The sequence below is a fragment of the Leptosomus discolor genome, chromosome 3 (assembly GCF_034619465.1).
Source record: "Leptosomus discolor isolate bLepDis1 chromosome 3, bLepDis1.hap2, whole genome shotgun sequence".
NCBI lineage: Eukaryota > Metazoa > Chordata > Aves > Leptosomiformes > Leptosomidae > Leptosomus > Leptosomus discolor.
Window position 1 is genome coordinate 37,527,666 of NC_141393.1, and position 12,103 is coordinate 37,539,768.

General features: G+C 38.4%; 1 protein-coding gene across 1 annotated transcript in view; it reads left to right on the forward strand.

Annotated features, from left to right (window-relative positions):
• The window catches only part of PALS1 (protein associated with LIN7 1, MAGUK p55 family member), a 31,101-nt gene extending 19,514 nt beyond the window's left edge, over positions 1-11,587 (forward strand). The window contains exons 7-13 of the mRNA XM_009962147.2: positions 63-246; positions 1,319-1,390; positions 1,848-1,919; positions 2,647-2,814; positions 3,566-3,768; positions 6,217-6,327; positions 8,450-11,587. Of these exons, the coding sequence (XP_009960449.1) occupies positions 63-246; positions 1,319-1,390; positions 1,848-1,919; positions 2,647-2,814; positions 3,566-3,768; positions 6,217-6,327; positions 8,450-8,626 (987 nt within the window). The 3' untranslated portion in view covers positions 8,627-11,587. The remainder of the gene's footprint in view (positions 1-62; positions 247-1,318; positions 1,391-1,847; positions 1,920-2,646; positions 2,815-3,565; positions 3,769-6,216; positions 6,328-8,449) is intronic.
• Positions 11,588-12,103: the final 516 nt, after the last annotated feature.

Consider the following 12,103-nt stretch of genomic DNA (forward strand, 5'->3'; position numbering starts at 1 on the left):
GTGCAGTTCTTCAGAAGTCACAGGGGGTTTTTTCTTCTGTTTTTACATTTGATCTTCCACAGATACACGTGAAAGCGCATTTTGACTATGATCCCTCTGATGACCCTTACGTCCCCTGCCGAGAGTTAGGCCTATCTTTTCAAAAAGGAGATATACTCCACGTGATCAGCCAAGAAGATCCAAACTGGTGGCAGGCTTACAGAGATGGAGATGAAGATAATCAGCCATTGGCAGGCCTTATCCCTGGTAAATAAAGCTCTAGAAAAAGCTTGACAGCCAGTTGTTCCCGTAGCCACAGGAGCAATATTCTGGTTTTCAAAGACTCATATACCTTAAATATCTGTGACTTGGAGCCTTTTGCAACAGAGCCTGCTGTTGGTTATGTAGTTCACTTAATTAAAAGGTTGACCTTTTAGAGGCATCTCCACGTACAGATGTTAATGTAGAGTAAAGCTGCTGCTTCCACTGCAGTTCTCCTTTCAAGAGCTATTCTCCTCTTCCTTTACTCCTCCATCTTGGGGACTCTGTGTATTCAGAGTTCCCTCTACTGGCTATGGCAGAAACCTGGGACTTTAACCTGCTTGTTCTCTGAAGATAGGAGCAGCAGTTAGGTTTCTTACTATATCAAGTAGTCTATTTGAAAAATGTATCTTTTTTTGTGGTAACTTTTCTGCATGTTTTCACTTGGCAAAGAGCTTCAGTTATTTGTAATGGTCATGCTTCCTTTCTAACTGTTGGGGGCCTCTCAGTAATAGGGTTTTCAGACACTGAAGCCAGAATATAATTTTTGCATTGAGATGTGTACTCTAGTCTGTTAAAGACCTGCTGATGTCTTAAATACAGGGAACAAAAGACTTTTCAAATTCCATAGAATATCACACTGTTACCTTATGGCATTTGAGTAAGTTGAGAGGAACACTGATTTAAATAAAGGCTAATCTTCTCCGAGCTGAGGTTCAAAAGATTTAGTATAAATAGAACACATTTAATATACAAAAATAATTAGGAAAACCTATCATCATAGTGGGGAAATGTACTTTTTCCAATACTTTCAAATTTCCAGGCAAAAAATGTCCAGAGTAGTACAAATGCTTTGCAAGTCTTTGTTGATTAATATATTTTTGAAGCAATAAACAAGCTTCTCAGCAGTTTTAATTTATCTTTTTAAGTTTATCTTGTATGTCATATTCTACTAGAGCCTTCAGAGATTTAAAACCTTAGGAAAAGGTAATATGTGTAAGTCATTACAAAAACAGTATGGAAATGGTTTCTAAATGTTCACTGCTTTTGTCTTTTTTTTTTTTTTAAATGCCTTAAGGAAAAAGTTTTCAGCAACAGAGAGAAGCAATGAAGCAAACTATAGAAGAAGACAAGGAGCCAGAAAAATCAGGTTGGATATATGCTTCCCAATGAAAAAAAAGTAACTCTTGGAGGTGCTAATTAGTGATATCTGGAACCTGGTCACTGTGGAGTTGCAGAGAAGTCTCCTATTCTTTGTGATACAAGTGGGATGATTCGTTGAAATTCTTGATGTAAATATAGGTCTCAATTTAGCACTTCGTTATATGAATCACATGCTTTTTCATAACTTACGTGCAGTGTAATTAAGCTGAGGAAGGGGAATTTGGAAACCCCTTTTTTCATAAAGAATTTTATCTGCCATGACTCAGTTGAAGTCCTTGGCATGCAACATTTCATACACCAGATGATTGTAATGAGCTGAAGAATATTATGCCTTTTCAAAACTGCAGAATAAATTCCCAACTTTAAAGATCCAGATAGTAGGTAGGATAGGAAGCTTTGTACTGTATGTGTATTTGATTTTTGATGATTTTTATTTTGGTTAGGAAAACTCTGGTGTGCGAAGAAAAACAAAAAGAAACGGAAAAAGGTTTTATACAATGCAAATAAAAATGATGGTAAGCAATGTATTTTGCACAGTGTGTGCACTTATAATCAACTATAAAACAACTTGTGAAAAGAGTGCTGAAATTCAGGATATGATGTTAGAAGTAGTGCCTGATGATGTTCTGTGTGGGAGCAGTAGTGTGGTTGTAATAGCATTTAGTGAAAGATGTGAAAGAGGTGGCAGGATTTGTTAGGGTCATTTACTGTCTTTATTAAAGACCAAATAATGAGGTAAAAAAGCAGCTAGCTTTTTAGGCATGGAAGCAGTCATAATTTTGCGATGATGAACCAATTTATTATGGTTTTGTAGTAATATATCACTTCACACTATTGAGTTTAGTAAATGGAAACTTGCTCCACAGAGAGTTTGTAGGCTATTTATACTATATTTTTACAAAAGTACTTTGGGATTGGGATGATGATTTTTGTTGGTTTGGGGCATACAGTGTTGTTCTTGTACTAGAAACTTGTTCCTTGGCAAGAAAGTTGTTTCCTGAGTTTATGCTACTGCTTATATCAGTAGTAAGTGGAAACGCATTTTCTTTCTGCAGAAAGGGGAAAAAAACGCCTCATCTTACTAGGCAAGTGATGATCTTTGGGGTTCTGTTGCTTTGGTGACTCGCAGTTAGACGCTGGGCCGAGAGTCAGGAGCTGCCTGAAACTTGATACTGCATGACAGGCAATACATGCAACTAGTAGTAAAGTATGTTGTGACTAGTTTATTGTTTCTCTCTCAAGATTATGACAATGAGGAAATTTTGACCTATGAGGAAATGTCACTGTATCATCAACCAGCAAATCGGAAACGGCCTATTGTTCTGATTGGCCCACAGAACTGCGGCCAAAATGAATTGCGGCAGCGACTTATGAATAACGAAGTGGATCGCTTTGCCTCTGCAGTTCCCCGTAAGTTTGACGGGCCAATACAATTGCTTATTCTAAACACTGTCTGCAGACAAATCCTCTAGTGTTGAAAGTGGCAATTAGGAATTTGAGGATTTTGAGCAGGATGTAGTCAGCTCTTGGATAAAGGACAAATAAAGTTACATCTTGTGTGGCAAAAAGTAGCTTTGGTAAGTCAATGCAAATCCAGTGTCCCAACACAGTGTTGTAGAGGTATTCTAAGACATACATGTATTTTGGTTTGAATAAAATTGGGGAGTGAGTTACAGAAGTTTAAAAAACAAACTGGTATGTCAGTCAAAGAATTTTTAACCTACATATCCTACCTAAATTTAAATTTAGGTGGCTTTAGTGCATTCCCAAACCACTTATATTTCAGTGAATTTTATATTTTTAATGTCCGATGTACCCTAAATTAGGTTTACAAACAGCTTAACAGTATAACTTGTTATAAACAACTAATAGCTGTTTTCACATCCAGAATGCAGCTGCATAGGTGAAACTATTCTTTTCCTTGTTGACTATTTTTTTTTTCCTCTAGATAATGTAAACAAGACCTCTAAATGTAGGTTCAGCCTTCGGCAGCTTAATCTGTCCAGGGATACTTATTGTAGAAAAGAGAATACTTGCATTTCTTGGATATTTCAAATGCCTTTTTTTTGCTTGGTTCTCCAAAGAGAACCACTTATTTCTTTTGTTTGGTTCTACAGGTGTATCCCTGTTTTGATTTGGTTTTTGTTGCTCTTGTTTGTAGATACTACTCGGAGCAGGCGAGAGACTGAAGTAGCTGGCAGGGATTACCATTTCATTTCCCGACAGGCATTTGAGACTGACATAGCAGCAGGGAAGTTCATTGAATATGGAGAGTTTGAAAAGAACCTCTACGGTACTAGCATAGACTCCGTGCGGCAAGTAATCAACTCTGGCAAGATATGCCTTTTAAATCTTCATACCCAGGTATGGCAAAGCTGTTGCCTGTTGTACTTTAATTGTAGAAGGTACGGTGAAAATCTGAAGAGTTGTATTTGGTTTATATAAAGCAAGTGTGTTTTCAGGGTCCATTTTCATGTTTATTCCAAGTTCTCTTTCATGGTGTTCTGTGAACTCTGTTTAGTGTGTTATGAATTTTGCTCCTTGTTTGGAGATGTACACACTTCTTTATCTGTGCTAAAAGTGATAGGGGTTTGGTTTCCGGATACCTAAAGCTGGAAGAACTATCTGAATTGAAAAATTAATTAAAATAAGATTTGTGTGTCCCAGTCTTCCAGTTTCTCTGTGAGCTCTGAGGTTTTTGAAGATGAAGAGGAAGTTGTTTGTGATCATACTTGGAAGCTGCATTTTGGGAATGCTTATGCAGTTCCGTAACAGACAGGATTAAAGTACTTCACATCAACAATATTGAAAAGCTCTTTAGCTATGATCTTGATTATGGAGAAAGAAGAGACAAACTGTGCATGCAGACCTCACTTGGAAATTTAGTCAAACCTGGGAAGAGGCAGAGTACTGGAACACAGCCCATTTCGAATACGTATGATATGTATTGGGTCTACTGCTGTTAACAGATGCTGCAAAAGAAGCCCTAAAACTCAGACACATCAGTAAAGTCTGGTAATATTGAAGCTGTAATTAGCCATCACCAGTTGGGACCATGTGATACTTTACTAGAATGTTCACAGGTATCGCAAAGTATGTAGTAAGCTGAAAATTTGTAACACTTTGAAAACTGGACTAATTCTGTGGTTATAAAAATATGTCTCAGAGATGAGTTGTTTGTCCCGAGACACATAGAAGGAACCTTTTGGAAAAATCAAACTGTTGTTTGGTTCTTTTTATTTCCCATCTCTTAATATAAATGTAACCTGCCAAAAAAAAATATGCTAAGCATACAGTACTAGTGCATCTGATACCTTGTATTTTAATTTTCAAAACAGATAAGGTTAAACTGTAGTACTTAAAGCCAACTGTAGTATTTCAACTCTGTTGAAAGCTGATACCATTCCTTAGCATTGTAAGGAAACTTACTTCAACGTAGGTGACTTTTTTTGGCTTTGCTTTTGGAAACCCAAGTCCCTTCAGTTTAGTTATGAAGAATATTCTTGAACAAAAGTAAACGTTTGGGTTCCATGAATCTGAAGAGTGTTGGAATATCAGTTTTGTAGGAAAATGGTGACTGAATGGATTGTGAATTGGTTGAATGAAAGAAGTCAGAGAGTTGTGGTGAATGGGACAGAGTCTAGTTGGAGGCCTGTATCTAGTAGAGTCCCTCAGGGATCAGTACTGGGGCCAGTGCTATTCAATATACTCATCAATGACCTGGATGAGGGAACAGACTGCACTGTCAGCAAGTTTGCTGATGACACAAAACTGGGAGGAGTGGCTGACACGCCAGAAGGCCGTGCTGCCATTCAGAGCGGCCTGGACAGGCTGGAGAGTTGGGTGGGGAGAAATTCAATGAAATACAGCAAGGGCAAGCGTAGAGTCTTGCAGCTGGGAAAGAACATCCCCATGTACCAGTATAGGTTGGGGACAGAGCTGTTGGAGAGTAGCGTAGGAGAAAAGGACCTAGGGGTCCTGGTGGATGGCAGGATGGCCATGAGCCAGCAATGTGCCCTCGTGGCCAAGGCGGCCACTGGCATCCTGGGGTGTATTAGAAGGGGTGTGGTCAGTAGGTGGAGAGAGGTTCTCCTCCCTCTCTCCTCTGCCCTGGTGGGACCACCTCTGGAATAGTGTGTCCAGTTCTGGGCCCCTCAGTTCAAGAAGGACAGGGAACTGCTTGAAAGAGTCCAGCGCAGAGCCACAAAGATGATTGAGGGGGTGGAACATCTCCCTTCTGATGAAAGGCTGAGGGAGCTGGGTCTCCTAAGCTTGGAGGAGACTGAGGGGTGACCTCATTGATGTTTATAAATACGTAAAGGGCGAGTGTCAGGAGGATGGAGCCGGGCTCTTCTCGGTGATGGCCAATAACAGGACAAGGGGCAATGGGTACAAGCTGGAGCATAGGAGGTTCCACATTAATATGAGGAAAAACTTTTTCACTGTGAGGGTGACAGAGCACTGGAACAGGCTGCCCAGAGAGGTTGTGGAGTCTCCTTCTCTGGAGACGTTCAAAACCCGCCTGGACATGTTCCTGTGTGACCTACTCTAGGTGGTCCTGCTCTGGCAGGGGGGTTGGACTAGATGATCTTTCAAGGTCGTTTCCAACCCCTGACATTCTGTGATTCTGTGAACTCATCAGTGGTGATGTTACTGTTACTGTTATGGTTAATTATACTGCTGTTAATATATTGTACAATTGTCATTGTGTTTGAAGACTGTATTATCAATTATAGCATGTGAGTAATGCATTATTAAATGGCCTTTTCATGTGTGGAACTGTTAAATATTTAATAAATCCTATTTCTGCAGTCACTGAAGACACTACGAAATTCTGACTTGAAGCCATATATTATATTTGTTGCACCACCTTCACAAGAGAGATTACGTGCTTTATTGGCCAAAGAAGGGAAAAACCCAAAGGTAATGGGGCTTAACACTTCTTCTGAAACCATGCTGCTTTTTATCTACAGATCTGGAATGACTGTGGTAAACAAATATGTATACTCTTTGTTTGGAATTGGGAGATGGTAATGGTACTAACAATAACATGGGAAGCAGTGTAGTTGAGATCTGTGTACTCCAGGTTAGTAGGCAGACCATACTAAGGGAAGCACTCAGGATGCTTTCACCTAATGGAATGTGAGAGGTATGAGGCAAGGGAATCCACTGTCAATTTAATAATCCTTGGGCACAGTGTCTCAGTTGTAGTCCCTGCATTTGGGTACAAAAATATGACCCTTTATTTCAAAACTGGAAAACCCAACTCTGTCCTCAATAAACCCAAGAGTAATCCTAGGGAGCAAATGATTATTGTTTTGCTTTTGAGAATTTATCTGCCCTTGGAAAAGCATTTATTTGAAAATGTGTTTCAAAACTCTTCAGATAAAGTTATTTTAATCTTGATGATGTAGGTTCACTTTTTGTGTTTCAGCCAGTGTCATGTCAAGATCTCGGCTTATCCAGTTCAGATCATTTGGTTAATGAGAAGTTAGTTCTGCAGAATGGAATTGAAACCCATAGATTAAAGCAAAACTCGGCAAAGGTCCTTATTAGGTTGTGAGATACAAAGTGCTTATTGCTAGGATAATGAAATATGTTGATCTTCAGCTTTTTAACTGAAATGTACCCTACAGTGGCTGGTAGGAGCACTTTGCCACCACAGTATCTTCAAAGTACTAACTGGGCATAATGTAGTTCATAGTGAGGAAGAACAGTCTTCCCAGCATCACTCAAAGGGACTCCTGACACAGCTGTTGGTCTGGAATTGTACCTCGCCACAGTCTACGGCCAAGTTGATTTCGTGCAAGGTTGATGTATTGCCTAGATGTAAGATCTAAGATATCTAAAAGTCCATTAAAGTCCCAAGTCTCAAAACAGAAGGATTTTTCTCTTTTTTTAATTTGCCTGAGTCAAATATAATCATAGTTTTTAAGTGGGCATGTTTCCTCCTTCATGGTTATGCAGCGAATGAAATTTTGTTTTACATAAGTACTTCATCTTGTGTATGTCCTGTTTTTTTATTGCAGTAATCAAGGAATCTATTTGCAATAAAAATTAATACACTGTTATTGGTGTTAAACTATGCCTGTTTTCTTTCTGATTAATCGTATTAGAGTTGTATTTATTTCAGTTCGGTAAATGCTGCTGTGTTAAACCTCCGATAAAGAAAAGGGTATTTCTTGCACGTGTGTGGCTTTGATTTTCTTAAGTGTATACCACGCCTAGAAGAAAAATCTTGAAGACCTGAAATCCCTTTTGAAAATATCCTCTTTAGAAAATTATCTCAAAAATTATACCTGAATATTCCTTTATATAATACAAAAATAAGCTGCAGAAGAGAAAAACACACTTTTAAAATCCAAGTGTAAAAACAATCTGAAGCGAAACAAACCCTTTCTGCTTCTCTCTTTGCATCATTTATCTACATCTGCAATATTCTAACATACTCCTTTCCAGCTTCCAAATCAAGTTTTCTGTTTTTCTGGAGTGTCATTTACCTGATGCTGTGGTCATTCAATCGACTTAAGTGTATGGCTGTCACCGTGGTTCTCATTGCTGTTTATTGGTGAAAATATTTCGATGATGGCTGTTGCTTTATAGTGTTTGGTGTTTGTAGTGCTACATCTTCACAGAAATGTTGTCTTGTTCTACAACATTCAGACGTATTCTCGCACTGTCTCTGCCATCTCCAGTTTTTTTCAGAAGGATAATGGGCTTAGCAACCTAACTTATTTTTCAGAAACACAACTTAAGAGCCTCAGTAAGGTGAACGTCGTAAGATGAGCAGTGCTAGATCTTCGTTTACTTCAGTCTGGAACAGTTATTTACTGGTTTGCCACTTACGGCCAATCAGAAAGGATTGTCTTGAGTGTCCTTGGCTTTCAAATATGTATCATGGTTTAATGTTATTGTAAATTTTTCAATACCTGGTAGCAATACTATGAAAATTTGTGTGTAATAATTTCTGAGTTGTTGTCTTGCCCTACTCTGTTGTGGGGGAGAGGCTTGCACTCGTACACTAATTTTCTGCTTTTGATTGCAGCCAGAAGAGCTGAGAGAAATCATAGAGAAGACAAGGGAGATGGAACAGAACAATGGCCACTACTTTGATACAGCAATTGTGAATTCTGATCTTGATAAGGCATATCAGGAGTTACTTCGGTTAATAAACAAACTTGACACAGAACCCCAGTGGGTGCCCTCTACCTGGCTACGATGAGAGAGCAACTCCAAGGGACAAATGGACTTCAATCTAGTAATCTTTCCAAGGAGGTTGTGTGTAGGTCTGCCCCATTCTAGTGTAAGTGTGTGTGAGCTCTAGACCTCAGTGGCTGCATCCTTTGCCAGTGAAATTGCGTATTATTGAGAAAATACACTGATCAGCTTGTGAGCCGGTTTAGCTGATATAAAGATTGTCCAAGTTTTCTTTCTCTGTGGTCTAGAAATGGAGACCTTGCTAGTACTAAATTCTAAAGCTTTAGATAACTTTTTTCTAGCCACTACTTTTATACATAAATCCACCTTTTTTTACCTAGAATCACCCTTAAGAAATCAAAGATTTTAAGTATGTGTATGTATATACAGTCCATGCTTGTCACATAGTTATAAATATGAATGTTATTTAACACTTAACTTAATGACTTTGTGGGACATGATGGTATTTCAGGAGCATAATTCTACAGATCATTGGGCAGAGAAATAATCTACACATGAAAAACATTGATGAGAAATCTCTCCTGTTCAAAAAATACACAGAATGAAGATGCTGCTTTGGTCTGGAGCTGCCCCATGAGGCTTGAGTTAATAGTTTAATTCTCAGACATTCCACTTTCTAATAGCACTGTAATTGGAAAATGTGTATAATGTAAATATTTCAATCCTTGTGTCTTTTTAGTCATACTTTTAAAATCAGATTTGACTGCACATTAATTTTAGGTCCAATCAAAGAGTAATATTATATTGATCTTTTAGATGTGATATTTTTATGGAATTTTCTTTGAAACACATTGCCTGATTGGAGCTGCTGTTTTCCACAGATCTGTAGAGATATTTAGAAAGGCAGAGGTTATATTTTTATGAAAAATATATAGTTATAAGACATGCTGCTTAGAAGTCAACTTAAGTTCTCGTGTTTTATAACAGAATACTGACTAAGATAGACTGAGGTGCTGAACATTGGAGGATAGTGGGGTTTTTTTAATCTCTGCAAATGGTTCATCTTGTGGCTGTTGGTCTAACGGAGAACTAACTGGAATTAAAATAGCTGAATGTAGCTACTGTGTTATGAGTATTGTAATTCACTAGCCAACATATTGTCCTGCATTTGCTCAGTACTGCACTGAAAGTGCATGTAAAACACTGGTAACTGACGTGAGAAGTTACAAGAAAGGGGAATATTTGTAATGGTTAAAACAAACTTGAAATGAGTGAACAAAAGGCAAAGTCTGTCTGTATCCTAGTGTGTTCCACAAAGGAGATTGGAACATCTCTGCATCCTCAAATGATTCTGAGCTGTGAAGGTTTAACTACTAAAGCTGTGCATCTGCAGTGGGGCTGCGCTATCGCTGAAGCTAACTGAATAGTAGTATCTTGGCTGTTTTGGTTTTGGGTAGCACAAAGAACCTTGACTGTGAATTATCTCTTCATTTTAGCCATAGTGTTTCTTTGTTCCTACAGGTAAAACACTGGAGTTATGTCAATGTGTAGTTCACTCCTGTCTAATGTTGGAGGATGAAAAAGTAGTTATTTTTTTCCGTCCTGTCTTGTGTACATTCTTTCTTCAAATGTTAATGGAACAAATTCACACCCATAGTTAAATAGAGGGCTCAAAGTATACAGCAGATAGAAATTGTCAGATAACTATCCTAGTTACTGAACTAACATTCAGTACATTTTTGTGTTGTAAAATGGAAGTATAGAGTGCATTCCTGTCGTGTTAGAAAGCAAAATTATTTGCTGGTTTAATTAGTATTTAGGGCTGAAAAGCAATTAAGCAGTTAGCGGGGATAAGTAATGACCCTTCAGAAAGAAAAGGGGTTGGAAACTTTAATATCTTTAGTTCAATTCAGTGTTAGAAATAATAATGTGCTAGAAGTTGGCCTGAGGGTTGGAAATTCAAAGTAATGGCTTTTTGCCTCACATTGCAGGCACTTTCTCAGTTTAAATCCATAGTTCATGGCAACTACAATGTTCAGGTATATTGGATAGTCAGTGTTTCATAGATGACAAAATGCTGTATCGATTCTACCCTTTTTTAAGAAAGATGATTGTAGATGTATTAGACTTTTTGGTATTGACTGTTTCATAGCTGGATGAGAAGGTGGAAAGCAGTAAAATGTGTTTAAGGGTAACCGAGCTCAGCTACGTAGGTACTTTCCAAATTCTTGCAATCACAGTCAGCTCAAGCTGGTTGCTGAACCCCCTTAGGTATTCAGTGTTCATAGGCAGTGTCACAATAAATAATGCCATCAAAGTACTTGACTGATGTTTGTCTCCCCAGTTTTTCAGAAACAGTGTACAGAGGCTGTTTCTATACAGATAAGCTTTTGAATGTAGACTTAAAAGAATGTTGCTTGAAGTTCAGCTCTACTCTTTTAATTTCCAAGGCACACGGTACTCACTGACATCCGTGTAGAGAGGTGCTATGATAGTTTGTAACCAATGTTAGCTTTGTCTCCTGCCGAAAGGAAAGGCTTGAGCAGCACTCAGAAATGTACCTGGCTGTCCATCTGCTGCCAGCTTGGACCTAGAACTACCTTGCATAAGAAATTATTCTGCTTTCTTTAATGAAGAATGTGTGTTAATTCCCTTGAGAGTAAAAGAGAATATGCAAACTTCACTGGTGAAACTCTTCATCCTTATCACAGGCTTTGTAGTGAGCTGTATCAGACTGAAATGAGGCTATCTACATTTTTACCAGTCCAGAATTAATTAAAAATAAATAGTAGCTGAATTGCCTAACAGAATTTTGGAATGTAATTATATGTGACTTTTTAAAATATAAGAGTGGGGCGTTTAATGCCTTAAATAATTAAGGTAACTTTACTGAGACCTGTGGTTAGCCCCACACTGTACTTTTATACATGTATCTGCACTCTGTATTTTGAGACATCATGAACTGCACACTAATGTAAAAATGTAAAATATTTCTAGATTTAAAATAAATCACTGTACAATTTTACTTCTTGGAGTGGATCTTGGGAATCTTCTTTCTGCCACTTTGCTGAATGTGTGAAAGATGCTGTGACCCATCAGTGCCCTAGAGGATGTCCCCTGTTCCTTCTGACACCGTGCATCCGGTGGGAGAGGTAACATGTCCTCAGGTCTAGTTTCTTTCAAGCTGGACCTGTATCTTACAACTGAGTATGGACTTACAGCTCAGCTGTGCTGCCTTCAGCTTCAAAAAAGAAAAGAAATGGCCTTGTACTTCATACAATTACAAAATTACTTTTTAAAGGTGTTAATAGAAATTAATTTCCTTGCACTTACCCTGCATCTGCACTTAAGTGCTGGATCATGATTAAAGAAAGATGCTTTACCTTGAAGAGACAAGAAGTACTAGAGACAAGGTACTAGTATTGGCAGGTGTTTAGTTTGCTAATTGCAAATCCCTGTCTTTAGGAAAATGGCCCTTCAAACTGAACAGCATTTGGTGGCAGCCTGTTTATCAGCTGCTCTCCCAGACTCCCCTGATCAG